Here is a 17,307-nt window from a genome sequence, read left to right on the forward strand (position 1 = left end):
GATTCCACGTAAAATGCGCGCAGTACTTCCGGAGTTAATGAGAACAGATTTTTGCATCGTATGTGCTTTAGAGGCATCGTTGCTTGATTATAGAAAACTCTTATAGTTGATATTACAAACAAAATATCCCATTTATAGCATAATTCAAACTACTACATCGTAGCAGGAAAGTAGATCTGTCATTCTATTTACCTACGCACACAGAAGTAAAGTGTAGATAACCAAATTTGTAAAAGAATTGGCAGAACTAATCAATTGTTATTGCAATGCCTACTTAAAGATTAGACATCTCACTTTGATTTTTTTTTTTTAAATAAGGTAAGTTAAGGAGAGGAAATACTGTCTCCCTAAACAGCAGCTGATTATACTCCCTAACCTGCCACTCTCCTGTTTATGAGGAGGCGGATGTACTGATATCGCAAAATACTGAAGTTATTTTAGTCATGCCTACTTTGCACAAGGAAAATGCTTGACCTTTTACCTTGCTCACTGCTGTTGTCTCCACTCTGGGAAGCATGGCCCCCACTGGAGGGCCCTGGGGTGCCTGCTGAGTGGGTGGAGGTGGCATCATCGTGGTCTCGCCAAGATGCAGGATTCTGATGTCAGGAGGCCAAGGAATTTTTCCACAGTTACCATTTCAGCCGTAATTGAGGAACCAAGAGGAAAAGTGCAGAGAGAGACAAAAAATGTATACATATTAGTATTTGTACAACTAGGCAAATATAGATGCCACGTTGCCGGATCTTATGTTGTCTTTTCAGCAATAGGTACCGGAAAGAAGAAAAGGTGCTCCAGCATCTTGATGAGGTGATGGTGACATTAGTGTATACATTTGTTAATTGAAATCAACACTTAAAATGAGTGCATTTTATTATATACAAACTATACCTCAATAAAGTTCATTTTAAAAGTTAGAAAAACCTACTTAAAAATCTAAAAGTCATTTTCACTCTGCTGTCTTAATTAGGGCACTCTCTTCCAAGAAACAGGTCTCAATGCTCTTAGATACTAAATACTTCAGAACGTTAACATCTACCAAACTCAGTGACTCCCTTAAAAAAAATCACAGACTCAAGAATGTATGGGGCAGCCCTTTGCAACTTCCACATGCATTGCCCTACAACAGCCTGAATGAACTCTCAAAATTGTCACCATCTGATTACCCAGCCCATAGATACAATGATATTAATCACTGCATCAATATCTAATGACTGATCAATTCTGCTTTCATTTACACAGAGAGCAACAACAAAATGAAACAGCTCTGAACTGTTAGCCATCTAATAAACTGGATAGGGCTTTCACGTGAGCTCCACGGAAACTTTAAATTCACAGAGCAGTGCTTTTTTCTGGTTTCAGAGGACACGTGAGGCAAACCGAGAGTTATAGCTCATGCTACTTTGCTGAGTGTATTCTTCTTCTGTTCCTCCTCCCCTTTCCTGGTCATTCCCAATACCCTGCTGTTGCTTAAAGGAAAACAGGAATTCTAATGTACAGGAAGGACTTTATCAGCACCACATGAAGGCAGGCAAGAGATGGAATTTCCTCTGGCAGAAACAGAGAGTAGGAACAGCACATGAAACAGACTAGCCTGAAGGCCAGGGCTGCACATTTGCCACCTGTATGCGACAACTTCACCGAAGCCCACAGATCTACAGGCAGGCGAATTTTTTGCGGGGAAATTCTTTGGGTGCAAAATTTTAAAAAAATCAGTCTCTCAAAGTACACCATTTCTTCTTAGAAAAATTGGTAAATAAGGATTCAGGCAGACCGACATGCCTATAGGCAACAAGCAACATCTTGCCCATCTGAAAGCAATCTTGCTGTTGTCATTATATACAGTTTATCTAGAAAAAAATCAGTCCATCATTTTCCTCAACATCAACTCTATAATTTACATATAGCACATAAAATGTTACCAAAATAAAATCACGATACCAAGGTGAGAGAAAATAGAGGACTATTCTTGTTTGGAACAATAACCACAAAAAACTTTTTTTTTTTTTCCTCTACAGATCTGCTCCAAACTAACTATAAATTAATATTTAGCATTTTGATGGATGATGAAATGACCCAAAGCTCTATGGATTAAAAACATCTATATCAAATAATGCTACTGGTACTGCCATCAGGCAAAGAAGTGACTGCAAGTGAAAACCCTAAGCAGAAATTTCGTGACTGTACATATGGCACAGGTATAGATGTCCAAAGGAAGGCTATGTTTTAGAAAGTAGACTAGGGAATGAAGTTGAGTAGAATAAAATGAGACCCAGGTTCTCTGTTGCCTGTGTTAAGACAAAGTCAGGCCTGTGAGCTTTCTTTTCATCCAAGTTACAAACCACTCCAATAGTTTGCAGCTAAAGGCAAACAGCATACAGAGCTTCTTCAAGTTTTGCAGCCTCTGCGTGTCAGCTGTTTGCCGGATGGGAATCAGATAAAGAGCTAGACAAATTACATGAGAAAAAGGAAAGAAACAATAGCATGGTCTGAGTTTCGTCCTGCAACAACGCTGGCTGGAGCCTTCTCTCAGAAAATGCCATCACCGTAACACATTCACCTAAGCTAAACTTTTCCGTGTACACAGCAAGTGATGTTAATTTTATGCACTGCGGGCTTTTTATTAAGCTGCCTGCTATAAAAGCTCCTTACCCCTCATGAAAATTACAATAATTAACCACTAACACCTCAACTACGTTTTAAGGCAAATGTCATCCAATAGCTATTATATAATCGTTCAAATGAAGCTGGAGCGAGTCTTTCTGTTTGGGCACTATAGTGATTTGAAAGGATCGCTCAGAAGGACTTCCTGCAACTGAAAATACTGGTGTATCCTTATCGGTCAAACCTGTACTGAGTTTTAAAGTCAGGCCTCATTAATTTATAATCCAGTCTATTTTTTTTAATGGTTTTCTGGAGGAGATGTTTTCTAAAGTAAAAGGGTGAAAATAAGCTACAGAAGCAAATACTCCTTTTAGAGCAGCTGGTTCCTCCAAATGAACTGGGTCTTCGGTTTTCAGCCCAGTCCTGAAATTTGCTTAAGTTCACTACCTAGCCCAGCATGCCCCTGCCTCTTCCCTCTTTTCTCCCTCACATCCTCAGAAACGCTCTCCTCAAAAAGTGTCATAAGATGTTTATTTCCATAGAGTGTCTCAAGCATTATGATCTAATCTGAGAGACTGACACAAACTAAGGGGCACCATGATACTCACACAACTTGAAAGCAGAAAAAACAGATAAATCCCTCTGGGGTTTCAAGGCTGAAGAGTTACCCCAAAGTTGTCATATTCAGCCACACCATGGTGACTTGATCACATACAAAGATGAATATTGATAATCTGGTCAATAAAAAAATAAAACATCGCTAGCTCTTTGGTCATAAAAAAATTGTGATCTACATAAGAGATCAAATATATTCCATTACTCATAACACCGTTTTTTCTTAAATCGAAATATTTGTTTATATCACAACTCCTTTCTTCTTCTTTTTTTTCCCTCCCTAGATAGTTTCCAAGTTTACATCCTTCAAGAATAACTGCCTGGCTTTCTACCAAATTAGATGCAGAAGTTTAGTGAATCTTGAAACCATAGTGGCATATGAAAGCATGTAAAACCATGACGTATGTAGAAAAATAAAGAGAAATGCTCTGTGTGCATGCACGTGGGTGAGCATTCGGTTATACGCATTCCACAATATACGTCCTGTTCTTCAGCCAAAGGTATCATGAAGACACCCGAGGGCAAGGACTGAACATGTTTCTATTCCCAGTGGCTTTAATAATTGGGAGTCAAATATGGTACTCCTCTTGCTCTTTCGTAATTGCGTTAAAGAGCAGTATTAGCAGGAGAAAAGCAGTGACTACCGAGTGGAGCACAATAGAAGGAGACGGAAAATAGATACAAGAAGCTAGGTCTCCAGGGGCAGAATTTTCTATTTGCTGGGCTACAGACTCACAGCTGATAATGCAAGTTGTAATTAATATAAAAGCAGGAGACAAGATGGGGAGAGCTTGTAGTAGCGGGCCCACAGGAGATCACTCTGCAGCTCTCCTCTGTTTCTCATTTACACACAGCTTTCCCTGGAAAACACAACTCTGCCAGTGTTTTCTCCCTTGAAAGTTAAAAAAAAAAAGAAATTGATTTGGCACCATCATTGAATTTTGCTAAATCTAGGCAAGAGCATAGAAAGGACAGGAGTCTCCAGGCACAGGAAGCAAATCATATGTGTGCCTCTTTTGTTGAGGTTGCAGATATGGTGGAAATTGGAACATTTTGCACCACTATGGCATTTCTGTGGGGGATCTGCCTATAGGATAGCACTTAATAAGTCCTGGTGAATTGGTGGCATTTCCCTGTTTAGATGATTCCACACAGCTCACGGTCCTTCCATAGCAAAAAGACAGTGAAGTCAACGTAAAAGTGTTTCTAAATAAGTACAAAATGGAGCCGGGAAGTAAAATATATTAGGCTTCAAGGACTAAAAAAAGCAATACTAAACGCAAGTTCCAGCTAAAATCATGTGAAACTCATCTTAGACCCCAAATGACAAGGTGATTCAAATGAAAAGGTGGATGTGGTATAAGAGAGAGAGCATGAGACTGGAAGGATGCCTCTAGGGTGCCACCTCTAACTGATCATGTGACCTTACGCAAGTGATGGACTTCATTTCTTTGGGACTTGTTTCCTCTATCTCTTTAAAATTAAGAAGTTAGACAAGATAATCCCTAAGGTAATTTGCGCTTCTTATTCCTAGTATTAAAAAATACTTTAAAATAAGCATTTGACTTTCTAGAACCTATACAAGTAAAATATGATATAACTCCAAGCCAAAAATTATTTATGAACTTCGAAAATACAGTAAAGTAATTCAGAGTATGTGCTCATAGGTAGGAAGTAATCTTAAATATATATAGAGATATTTTAATCAGCAAATGGAGCATGCAAAACTAATTCGACTCCATATGTTTAAACAACAAAGGCAAGATATGCTTGTATCAGTCCACATAATTAATGTTACACATTTCCTATGACTTTATTATGTTTTAACCCCTAATTCACATTATGCAAAAACTATTTTTTAAAATAAGATGAAAACTTCTATCTTGAGGTAGCTAAGCCTACAAAAGTTAAAAATGTTAATTGTCTGGCTTGAAAAAAATGTTGGAATTTCAACTTTGTTATTCTAAAGTTGACATAAGAACTCAGGAGAACTGTGTGTGCTTTCAGAATATGGGCTCACTCTTTAAAAATGTAAATAGAGCTGGGGTCTTTCCCTCATCTCCCAGCTTCCACCCTCTATTAAGCTTTGGGAATTAATATATGAGCAAAGCTCACAGAAGCAGCAAGTTCTCTTGCAAATGATTCCTCCATTTAATGGAGCAACTTTTAGAGAAGATAGAAATTTCCTGCATTGTTGGTGTACTGTCATATTATCAAACGTCTCCTATAATCCTGAATTGTATTGGGATGTTCCATAGAACATTCAGTCTGAAAAAAAGAGGAAAATGAATGCTTAAAATATCAAGTTTTTAATCTGATAGTGATATCTGGGGTTGTCAGGTGCACTTTTGCTTAATTTCATCTCATCACAGTTACACTGAAAATATACTCCAACTGCACAATTTAAACGATTTACATAATATAATTATTGTTGATGGGAAATTGACAGAAAAGCTATCAACCACCGGAAACTACACAACAACAACGAGAGAAAACCCATGCCCCCGGCCACGTCTCCTTGAGTTGGTGGACAGAGCTGAGAGAGAGAACTTCCGCAGAATGGGTCCCCGGAGGCCTTGGGTATCATACTGTAAGGTCTGACATCACACTAGAACCTAAGAAACTATCTGATAACATAAATCACTCATTTTATTAATATTATTTTCAAATCCAATTATTTCCCCTTGATATTCTATAGACCTATCACTTAAACCTATTTCTCTCCTCGCTGCCTACTCCCCACTAATTTTTCAGGTAGTAATAGAATTTATCTATAGACAATTGCCCGTATTCTGTCAGGAACAAGGGCATTCTCTCCTCTGACCTAACTTATTTTTTAAAACTGCATAGACATAAATAAACGTGATGTATTCAGAGATGCATAAGAAAACACAATATATTTTCACTTAAAGTACAGCTTTCAACATAGAAATTAAAATAATTTTTCTTTTATTAATTATGTTATCAGAGCCAGCTAATTTTAAGGCACCTGTCATCCACTTAATTCTATCAGTTGTACTTTCTTCCCGTTACTTAATTCATGCAAAAAAAATAAAATGCAGCTCTTTGTGAACATTAACTAGGAATAACAATATAACTGTATGCACATCAGGCAAATAGAACTTAGCTCAGAAAATATATTGCAAACAAATATATTTCATTTATCTAAACTTGATCTAAAGATATGTTTACATATCTTTACATAAAGATATATTTCATTTGTCTGCATCAGATTTAAAGATTTGGTCTAAAATTATGTAAAGTAGAAAATGTGGCTATCATCTATTATTCAGAAATTCTACAGGCTAGGAAAAGCATGATTATTCCACAACAGTTTTCAGGTTGAAACTTTTTTAAAGAATTGGTGTCTTGACATGTTTACTTTAAACATAATAAATTTGAATGTCTGGGAAACTTAACATGAACTGCAGCTGGAAAATAGAGTTCTATTTCCTTTCACCATCATATTTTTTTCTCCCCAGTACTCCAAAGAATACTATAATAGCTATTTCCTACCTATAACAATTACTCTTATAAGAGTATAAGATAACGTACATTATAATATTAAAAATAGAAGCATTCATTATGAATTTCCTAAACACGACAAAAAGTAGCCAATGTTGCAAATTTTATTGCCTATTTAATTCCAAACTTCCTTTTATCACTATGCCCGTAATGTAAGTGTCAGTAATCAATGAACAAATTCAGTATCTTTACTGCATGTAACACATGGAAGGTAAGACATTATGTTTGTCTTTTTCTAATTCATCTATGTTACATCAGATTATTGACATCAAATTACAAAATGTGAAATCAGCATGACAACAGCCTGATTTGCTAAGTAACGGTATTTACAACTCATTCTTAAAAGTCTGCCAAAAATACTTGCTTTCAAGATATTTCTATCAATTACTTTTATTCATTTCTATTTTCAACATTTTTAATAAGAAAATCAAAAGCTATTTTGGTACCTAATATTTTACTCCTGATGCTTCTCTCTCTGCTTCCCACTACACAGAATTACACACTTATTCTTTCTTTTTTCTCTCTCACTCTCTTTCTCTCTCCTTGCCCTATCCTTCCTTAAACACACACGCACGAGCGCGCGTGCACACACACACACACACAATGTAGCTTGATACTACTTAATAAGGAGAGAGGTGTATGTGTTTTGGGGGTGTCAAACAGCTGTCACAAACTGTCACCTCCACAAGAGAAACCTTGGCACACAACAAATTAAACTACACTTCTTTTTAGCTGTCATTATTCATAGCCAATAAGTTGAAATGCTCTCAGCATTTCATGTGCAAATAAAACCACGAGGAAGCGCAGTAGATCAGAATAGTGGGCCAACAGATAAAACAGAGAAAACAACACACCGTCTGGGTCCTTCTGAAGGGGCTCCTCACCACCCCTGCACCAGCGCGCACGGAATGAGATCCAGCCCGGGGCAATGTATTAAATATGCATATCAAAGCAAATGAAAAAATAAACCTGGAGATTCAAATTGGACACATTTACATGCTGCAAATGTCCCACTCAGACCACTTCTCAGGTAGTGGTTCTGTGGTATTTTCACTTTTTTGTGGTTGAGGGGTGGAGGGAGGCTGCGCTTACAGGAGAGGCTGAAGCGTAAGAGGGCTTCCCTTGTAGAGGGAGGCCCGGAAATGAGTACAATCAATATGCCTATGGTTCAAAAATATCAAAAATGGTGACGACTCTCCAGGGTTTTCTCTCACCTCCCGCGTAACATTCAAGTCGGTGGCAAACCTCGTCATTTCCCACTTGGTGTGCTGGTGGAACAAATTATTTGCTTCCTTTCAAAACAAATAGCAGGGGGCTGAAGTAAAAATGCTATAGTTCAGATCTCTAGGAAATAAAAGGCTTTAAATTATGATGCCCAATGAGGTGGCAAGCCCTCATGGGTTCAAAATAAATCAGTTGTCATATTTACTTGATTCAGGGCCAGGAAGAGGAGCAACAAATGTTATGGTTGACTCTTTTATCCAAAGATGATGATTGTTAAATTATTAAAGTGTTGTCCTCTTAGGTACAACTTCCTTCTTGAGTATAATTTAAATATTACAATAGTTCCATAAATTGGCATTGTCCATCAGTCAATACTCCAAACAGCCTAGTTTATCTTATCTCTTCTATGTAAACATCAGCATGCTCTAGTTTCATACATCCACTTGAAAAACAGTTGCCAAGAAACTGCTCTAGAAAACCAAGTAGTTGAGACCCCTAGAAATGTCATGAGAAAAGCTTTTGGCTGCAGACAACTGTGAACTTCTCATTCTACAAACCCTGTCACTAGATTCCTTCCCATTCCCCCAATAGTGCAAAACGCAGATGAATTTAGAAACAGGAAGCCATGAAAATAAACAAATAAATGACAACAACAACAAATATTTCTAAAGTAGTGTCATGCCTCGTGGACCACAACCACACATCATATAGCCACAGATCGGCAAATAAACTTTCCATAGCTGCTTGCTGCGCCTTTTGATTTCAGTTAATACACTCAGTATACAAAAGAGCTCCCCAAAATTTCCCCCATCGTGATGATGGAAAAAGCTAAGAGTAAAGATAGGCACAGGAGCTTTCAATACCATAGTATTTATTCTGTCTCAGAACTGGACATCCAGAACTGAGGTTTTCTCTTCTTTTCTTTTCTTTTTTTAACTCTTGTTCTTAGGCTGGCTTTTCATACAGCATAAAGGCTAATAATTAAAATCTATGATGGTATATTTTCAAAACTTTTTTTGAGGGGGAGGAGAACCTTACAGGTTTATTCACAAGGCATCTCAACTCATTCTTCTTAACACCCAGGACTGGGGGGTGATGGTCATGATACAAACTTCCTTCAAGACTCAAAGCCTGTTTAGTCCACAGAGGATAAATGTCATATTTCAGCCACCAAGTTATTAGGCTATAGCCTATATCATTTAGGTTGTGAGTTCAATTGAATGTAATCTATAGTCCCCCACCCCCAGGCTTGAGTTCCTATAAATAAACTGCTGTTCACACCCACTCTTTAACCTCGCCACTCTTGCCTCTCCTACCAGCTGCAATCTTTCTTCTCTTTGCTTCTTTTTCAAATTTTCAGTCTCACTACATATGCTTTTTTTTTTTTTTTAAAGCATCAGACTCCCTAGATCAGTTCCAAAATAGGATTAAAAACATAGAGAATAGAAAGAAACCCCCCGTTCTGGCCTGCCATACACAGTCACTCCTTACTATACTCTCCGTCCTCATTCACCAACTGTTTAAGTGTTAAAATTCAACCACTAACCTATGGTTATTCACTCACAATTCCCCTCAGCTTTCTGTAATACATTGTTAATAATTGTTTCATCAAGGTTACTGTCTTTTATTATGAAGATGCTTCAGGCACTTGGCAATAAGTCCATATTCTGACAATAAGTTTCTATAGAGCAAAAGCTCTGAGAATTGTAATGTGTGCGCTCCTTTTATTTCTAATGCAATGCAAGATTGCCAATAATTTTCAGGATTGTCATCTCTGTGAGAGACTGGGAAGTCAGCCCTCCCTCCTCAATTCTCCCTTGCCTTCAATCCTCTCTCTCCCTCCTCCTGTCCTCCTGCTAGCTGTCTTGCCTCTCTCTATCCCTGATGCACTGATTACACACAGTTGAGAAAGCAGAAAAGGCAGCAGTCACCATATCAAACAGACAATTTGCTCACACTCAAGTCACCAAATCCAGGAAACTTTACACATTAAGAGCACAAATGACTCTATCAACTCCCTGCTTTTTTTGATTCTCAACATAAATAAGGAGGGAATCCAAGAAAGGGGAAACGGAGATGAAAGATATGGCAGAGGTAGTGAGAAAGACCCCCAAAGAGACCAAATCATTCGCAAAGAAAACTAAGTCAGTGGAGCTAGATGTTATAACAAGCTCCAAAAAAAAAAGAAAAAGAAAAAGCTTTGCCCAGTGGTCTTAAAAGAATGCCAAAAGCTCACAGACTTACATGGTCAGCGAGATTTGTGGAGGAGCCTGAAAGTTCTTCGTGATCTGACTTGGAGCTGCCGTCCCTTTCATCAATGACGAGGTCGATAGGCATTTTCCCCTTCAAACAGCTAATGTACCGGTGGCAGAAGTTATCACACAGTTCGTGGACCTAGAAAGAGGGTCATGGTCGAGGGCTCAGCTCCTGTAGTTGTTGTTGTTGTTATTGTTTTGTTTCATTTTTAAAGGGAAAAAAAAATCTTAACTTGCAAGGTTACATTTGGAAAGAGCAAAAGTGCCATGTCTTCCAAACTAACTCTAATTAATGGGTGTAATAGTTGAAGGCAAGGAAACAATAGAGCAATTGTTGCAGCAGATATTATTCTCCGGAGACTTCCCTGAGCAACAAGTTACAATAAAGAGAGAAGGAACAGGACTGGAAATAACTGGGTTCAGACTGGGAGTCCAAGGAGGAAAATCCAATTTGATGATAACATCAAAACGGTAGAACGCTGGAAGTGGGAACAGCATGAGCATTTGCGATTCAATAAGCTAGGAGTTTTGTATGTTTCCAGGGGAAAGTGATTGAACTGCAGAGCATGTAAAGACACCCCAGCGAGGATGATTCCCTCGGCTTGCACCTAATGCCCGCTCTGGGCCGAGGGTGAGCTGAGCTAATAGAGACGCAAGCAGGCTGAATGTCCAGTAATACAAATGGTTTGCTGCATTTCAAAATAATCCTGAATGCCTGGGGAAAAAAGGAGGGGGAGGCCACTTTACAAGACAGGGCTGTCCTAATTCACCCATCCTCTGAGCCCCTGGGTCGAGGAGCAGTTTGAAGGAAGGACATGGTAACATGTTGCTCAAAATCTCTAGGTGTTCAATGCCTCAGACTGGAGGTTTGTTAAAAAAAAATCTCAACTCAACTAGGAGAGAGAAGTGGCTAACTCAAAGTGGGGGGCGTCATTTTCTGCTTACCTTTTCTAACTCCAAAAGATGAAACCTTAGAACTTGTATTGCTTGTATCATCTGAAAGAAAAGTTTCAAGCGTGGAGTTAAGGCTCTGTGACTCGGAGGTCCCTATTGGGGGGTGGTGAGAAAATTGGGCTGGGGAGCAGAAAAAGGCAAGAAGCCAGGCAAAAGCCACAGATCAAGAAATTGTCAGAAAAACCAAGTCATTACTGATCATCTCTGCCTCATTGGCCACGGGGTAGGAATCTGACTCCACCTGAGTTGAAGCATTTAATATCTTTGGCCCTCATGTTCACTGAGCTATTTGTAAGGACTGCTTTCCTAGGGCCAGGCCTTCTTTCTCCGCCTGAGTCCTCTTTAACCATCCCCTCCCTGGACCTCAGGCCAAATTGAAAAAAAAAAAAAAAAGAAGTCGCTTCTTTGGAGAGAGAAAGCTTTTTAGAACAGCACACCCTGCGAAATCTGTCCTTACTAAAGAAGGAAATACTCAAGATGAATGGTGAGGCAGGGCCTTTGAAAGCGGATTTAAGTACTTTTAATATTGAAATCGTGCAAATTAGCAAAAGAATCGCACCTAAAAGTGGCCTGCGCTGGCCTGCCCCTCACCCGCCCCCCCACCCCCCCACCTCCCCACCTTCCCGGCCCGCCCTCCGCCGCGCCAGCGGTTACTTCCTTCGGGTTAGCTGCCCCGGGCTCGGCCGCCTGCCCCGGCAAACAGAGGAAATAACTCACTTCTCGCAGCCTCCCTCCCGGGGCCGAGACCTGGGACTCATCCCCCGCTCGCGCTCCCGGCGCTGCCTCCCCGCTTGCGGCCTCCCGGGGCTCCGCTCTCCCTGCCGTCCATCCCGCCCCTCACGCCCATGTCCCCTGCGGGGGCTCCGAGCTGTTCCCTTCCTCCCTGTCGCTCTTGAGCTTCGAAAGAGGGCTCTGCTGAACTCCCCGGAGCTCGGGGAGAAAGTGGGTGCTTCTGGGCAAGGGAGAGGGCCCAGGCTGGGGAAAGGCAAGAAACAGTGAGCCTTACCAAATTGTCCAGCTCTGGATTTGAGGAAAAAAGTGGCTTTTCGGCGCGAACCTATAAGAAGCAGGGAAAGTCAGCATGAATTGCCACCCCATTTAAAAGAAGAACACCCCTGTCACCGACTACACTGTAGGGTGTGAGCGGGAATGGTGGAGGTGCAGTGGCGGAGAAAAGGAGAGGGGCTTTGGTAAAACACATGAAATAAACTAGTGCCTTAAATTAGTGGGGTCCGCTGAAGAAGAACCAGGGCCTTCTGGCCTTGGCCCCATTAGGGGGTACCTGGAACAGCTAAGCTGTTTCTGGGAACTCAGGGCCGTTCTCCGGACCCCGGGTATCCCCTTATGCTGCTGTCCAAAGGGCTGTGGCTCTCAGCCTCCCTCACCTCCGCGCCCGGCGCGGACCGCCCGGAGAGGCGCCCAGCTTCCTTTCCTCCCGGGCACTGACGGGTCCCTCACAGCCCCTATCCCCAATTCTTGTTCAAGTAGCTGCAGGCGGGGGAAAAGGCCAAGCCCCAGATTAGGAACAGGTCAACTTTAATTCGAGGGTCGAGCCCCTGTATTCCTGGCTGGGGGGAAAAACAAACACCCATATTTATCTCCGCTTCCAATTCGCCTCGAGGCTGAGGGATGGGGAGGAGGCGTGGAGCGCGGACTGGGCCGGAGGAACAGATCGGGTCTCCCTGCCTTTTCCTCCTCTTTCATGTGAAGCTCTGAGGAAAGGGGAGGAGGAGTGAGGGGCTGCAGGAGGATGAGTGGGTCAAGAAGGTTGGACCTGCTTGGCGAAGACCGCGATGTCCTCGTTGAAGGAGTCGGAGGAGCAGACGTCTCCGCCGGCCACTCCGGGTTCCCGGGGAGTGCAGGTCGCCAGCTCGCACTTCTCAAAGACCAGAGCTAACAGAGGAAACAACGGGTGCCTAACGGGCAGCGCCACGCAGAGACACACACACGGAGACGGGGTGCAGAGGGGAAGGAGCAAGAACTGTAATCAACAAGTTTGGAGGGTGCGGATTCCTGCTTTAATACAACAGGCACGCATCACACTTTACAACCCTTCCTCAGCCAGCCGAGCCTGGGCCAGAAACAGAAAGGAAAAACGGCCTGGCCCTTTTCCTCAGCTCAGGACTCCCTCAGATCAGGCCGGAGAAGCCCCTGGTCACTTTAGCCCGCCAAGTCAAAAGAGCCTCAGTTGGAACGTAATGAAACATCCAAGAAGCTCAGGCCGTCTGGAACCCGGAGTCGATCCAGACCCACTCCTCACACTACAGAGGCCGCCGAACCAACCCCTGAGACCCAGCCCTGACCTCCCAAGAAAGGAGCACTCTGTGAGATCAAAAATTGCTTTTGCTCTGCATTTTAATGGGCATTTCAGAGGAGGCCCAGGGCTTCACTTACATATACACCCGGAATGATATTTCCTAAATCTAAATTGGAGAGAGGGCTCGTCCACCCTCTCCACCCCCTTGCCTTGTAAACTTGTTTGCTCTACCTCTAGTAAAGCTCGGGTGTGGAGGCCAAAATAATAGGAATGTTAAACGCCGAAGAGCTTCCTTCCAGAGACCACATTTCTCCAGCAGGCAAAAATAAATAAATCGAGTGTTAAAACTTGGAAGTGTGCGTGCGCGTCTGCCCTTTGTGTTCCTCGGGGCGGTCTAGCTATACTTCGGGATGCTTGCGGCCTCTTGCTTTAGGCTCAGTTGCTGTTTACCGAGTGTCCCCTCCCCTCGGCATCCCGCCGCCTTCCCCACCTACCTACCCTCAGCTGGGAGAGCCCGAGTGGTACACGTCTGGATCGTGCACCCCCATCCCTCACCGAGGTCTCTCAGAATAGAAAATAATTTCCAGCCATCTCCCTTACTTCCCCCCAAGAGCGGCTCTGTGCAAGCAGCAGTCCCTTCCACCCCGCTGCACTTCAAGGTCTGCCCCCTTTATTTACAGAGAATTAAGAAGTGGGTGATTAGGACTTCCTGGCCGACAGAAGCAGCCCTGATCCGAGCTCAAGCTGCATTTAGTGGCTCCCAGACTCTCGGTAGGAAACAGAAGAGAAAAAAAACAAAGTTGCTCCTCATCAGCAGGAAACTTTCTCCTTCGTCAAGGCCTCTCTTAGGGGGCCTGAAAGGACCAGCTCTGCGTCCTTTGGCCAGGAATCCCGTCCTTGGGGAGGAGGCCCTGGCAAGATTCTGAGGACTCAGTCACTCCAGGCTGTGGGGTCCGGAGTGACGGGGCCGTGGGGGTGGAGGAAGCCATACCTTCCAGGGGCTTACACGCAAGGGGCAGAAGAACAGGCCCCCTTCACTGTCCTTTCCTAAGGCAAGCGTTTCCCGCGCCCCCCCCCCCACCCCCCTCAAGCAGAAATTACTCCCCTCTTAGTCGTCTACCCCCTCAGCTCCCACAGAGACAAACACGCACTCGCAACCGTACTCACACACAGTATGCTGGGTCGGGAGTTGGGGGGGGGGGGGGGGGGGTTTACCCATAGATCGCATCCTTGTCCCGCTTCAAGGCGTCGTTGACAGCGGATCCCATGCTGGCCGGCATGACATTGGGGTGCGGGGCGTGCGCGCCGTAGTGCTGCGTGGCGTGGAGCGGCGGCCCGTGGTTCAGGTGGTGAACCGGAGGGATCGGCCGCGGCGCGTGAGGGTCTCCGTACATGGAAGCAGGCACCCCTACTCCGTCCATCCCGCCGTAATGGGGCAGCTCATCGTACTGTCAGAACCCGGCACAGGGGAGGGGGGCGCAGGAGGTGAGAGAGAGCCGGGAGAGCCGAGGGGGAATAGAAAAAGAAGCAGGAAGAAGAAAGCGAGGAGAGAAGTGGGAAAGGAATAGAGATGAGACAGAGGGAGAAAGACGAAGGGAAGAAGGGAGAGGAGGAGGGGGGAGACAGGGGAGAGGGGGAGAGAGAGAGAGGGAGGGAGAGAGAGAGACAGAGAGGAAAATAAAAATAAAAACAAAGTCAGAAAGGAGAAAAGTACCGAGGCACGAGTTGAACACACAGAAACCAAACCAGCCGAAACAACGGAGTTGAAAGTTGTGAGGGCAAATGTTTTTAAATTTTAAAATGAAAAAGTATGAACCAAGAGCAGCGTTTAGAGCAGGGAGAGGGGGGCAGTGAGGCCGGGGACTGAGGGGGCGCCGGGAGGTCCCGCTCGGGCCGGAGGCAGCAGAACCGTAGCGAGCCAACCGAGGGAGAAGTGGAGTCAGTGTGAGGAGGAAGCCCCGGATCCCACCCCTAACCCCCCTTCGCCTCCTCCAGAGGATCCAATAAATCAAAAGGCGAAATGAAACAAAATAAAGAGAAGAAAAACGCTAATAATCAGGACGAGAACTCCGAGGAAGAGGGAAGGCTGGGGCCAGTGCCTCCCCGGGGGCAGGGAGCGGAGGGAGGAGGGGAATAACGTGAAAGTTACCAGAAACATTATTTAGCAGCGGATTCCCTGCGTCCTTGTCAATTTCAGAGACAAAACAAGCAGCCCAGGCTAGTCTAGGCGGCGGCGCAGCGGCTGCGGCAGCGCGGCCCCAGCGGCGGCCCCGGCGGCGGCGGCGGCTCCTACGCAGCCGGTGCCCGCCCCGAGCCGCGGGAGCAGCGGCGGCAGCGGCGCAGCAGCGGCAGCGGCGGCAGCAGGAGAACCGGGGGAATCGCGCTGCTGGGGGAAAAGCTGGAGCGAGGCGAAAGCGTGTAACAATTGCACACACACACACACACACCACTCACACGCACTCGCCGCCCGCCCGCTCGCACAGCGCTGGAACACGCGCGCCCAGACACGCACACACGCACGCACACACACTCGCACACACGCAGAGGCACGGGGGGGAAAAGAAGCCGATGAATAATTTTGCTGCTATTTTTTAAATACTGTCCGCCATCATCAAGCAGCGAGCAGCAGCAGCAGCGTTGAAGCGAGAGGAGGCATCGGGACAGGCCCCTCTTAGGAGAGGATTTATATCTAGGTAAGTGTTGGAGATTTAAACCTACCCTTTGCGCCATCAGTCTGCGCTCCAATAAACTCCTGGATGTGTCGTATATTTAATATCCCAGTCCGGATAAGAAAGTGATCTAGGCTGAAGATTCCTTTTTTTTCCAAACCAAGGAGACTTCTCCCAATTCTCCAATTTGTTATTTTTAGGGAAAAAAAAAAAAAAAAAGCCCAGGCAAGACAACGAAGAGTTTTTTTTCTGTGATATTTCTTCTTTTTCTCTTTTTTCCTCTTCTTCCTCCTCCTCCTGATCTTCCTCCTCCTCCTCCACCTCCTCCTCCTCCCCCCTCCCCTCCTCCTCCTCTTGGGTCCTCCTTTCCCCCTCTTTCTCTTCTCTTCCCCTCAGTTGGAAAAAAAAAAAAGAAAAAAGAAAAGAAAAAGAAGAACAAGAAGAAAAAAAAATTGTCAAGCCCCCGAACTGAAGGTTACGAGCGGCCCGTCAGCAGCCCACATGTAACCGAACTGTCGTGTTTCATGGCTTTTTGCCACTCCAGCTGTCAATCAAAGCCCGGAATGTCAAGGTAGTGAATGAATGATGGTTGATGATGATGAAGAGGAGGAATCTTTGAGACCCGTTTTTTTTCTTCCAGTAAAACTCCACGAGGGGTTTCTGCTTCTTGAATTTTTTCCTCCCCCCTCCCCCCCTCTCTTAGCTTTGCCCCCGCGGTATCTATAATATGATCCTCTCTCTTTAAAGTATCGTTCAAAGAAAGCAGGGGAGAAAAAAATCAAGAAAAAAAATGAATAGTTTGCAAAAATTGGACTTCCTCCCCCCCCTTTCCTGGTAGGTATTTTGTCTCTCCCTCTCTCTCTTTCTCGCTCGCTCGCTCTCACTCGCGCTCGCTCTCTCGCTCGCTCTCTCTCGCTCTCTTTCTCTCTCTGGGAGATGAGTGAGTGTCAGTAGGTGTTGGCAGGTTGGCTGCTGCCTGGCTTATAGAAGAGCCTCAGTTTGGCGGCGCGGGTCGGCGGCGGGAGAACGAAATGACGGAACCCGGAAGTCGTGGTGGCCATAGCCCGTCGTACGGCGGAGACACATCCCGGGAGTGGGGAGCGGGAGCGAGGAGGAGCGCGCCGCGCCGAGCCTCTGATATGCAGCGAGTGCGATCGGATGGCCCCGGCTGGGGGGGCGGGGGAGGCGGGGGGCGGGAGGGGGAGGG

At 44.5% G+C, this 17,307-nt stretch overlaps 1 protein-coding gene across 9 annotated transcripts in view; it reads right to left on the bottom strand.

The window, feature by feature from the left end:
• The window catches only part of MEIS2 (Meis homeobox 2), a 202,517-nt gene that overhangs the window by 183,832 nt on the left and 1,378 nt on the right, over window positions 1–17,307 (bottom strand). For 4 of the 9 annotated variants that reach the window (XM_046654219.1, XM_046654217.1, XM_046654224.1 and 1 more), the window contains exons 1-7: window positions 16,150–16,372; window positions 14,647–14,879; window positions 12,949–13,090; window positions 12,181–12,231; window positions 11,166–11,216; window positions 10,210–10,359; window positions 482–596 (exon numbers count right to left, since the gene is read on the bottom strand). In XM_046654219.1, coding sequence (XP_046510175.1) covers window positions 482–596; window positions 10,210–10,359; window positions 11,166–11,216; window positions 12,181–12,231; window positions 12,949–13,090; window positions 14,647–14,879; window positions 16,150–16,161 — 754 coding nt within the window. In that variant the 5' untranslated portion in view covers window positions 16,162–16,372. Of the gene's footprint in view, window positions 1–481; window positions 597–10,209; window positions 10,360–11,165; window positions 11,217–12,180; window positions 12,232–12,948; window positions 13,091–14,646; window positions 14,880–15,580; window positions 15,947–16,149; window positions 16,373–17,307 lie in introns of those variants that run through there. The other 5 variants (XM_046654218.1, XM_046654225.1, XM_046654223.1 and 2 more) reach the window with 4 other exon arrangements.

Source organism: Equus quagga, chromosome 2 (genome assembly GCF_021613505.1).
Source record: "Equus quagga isolate Etosha38 chromosome 2, UCLA_HA_Equagga_1.0, whole genome shotgun sequence".
Lineage (NCBI taxonomy): Eukaryota > Metazoa > Chordata > Mammalia > Perissodactyla > Equidae > Equus > Equus quagga.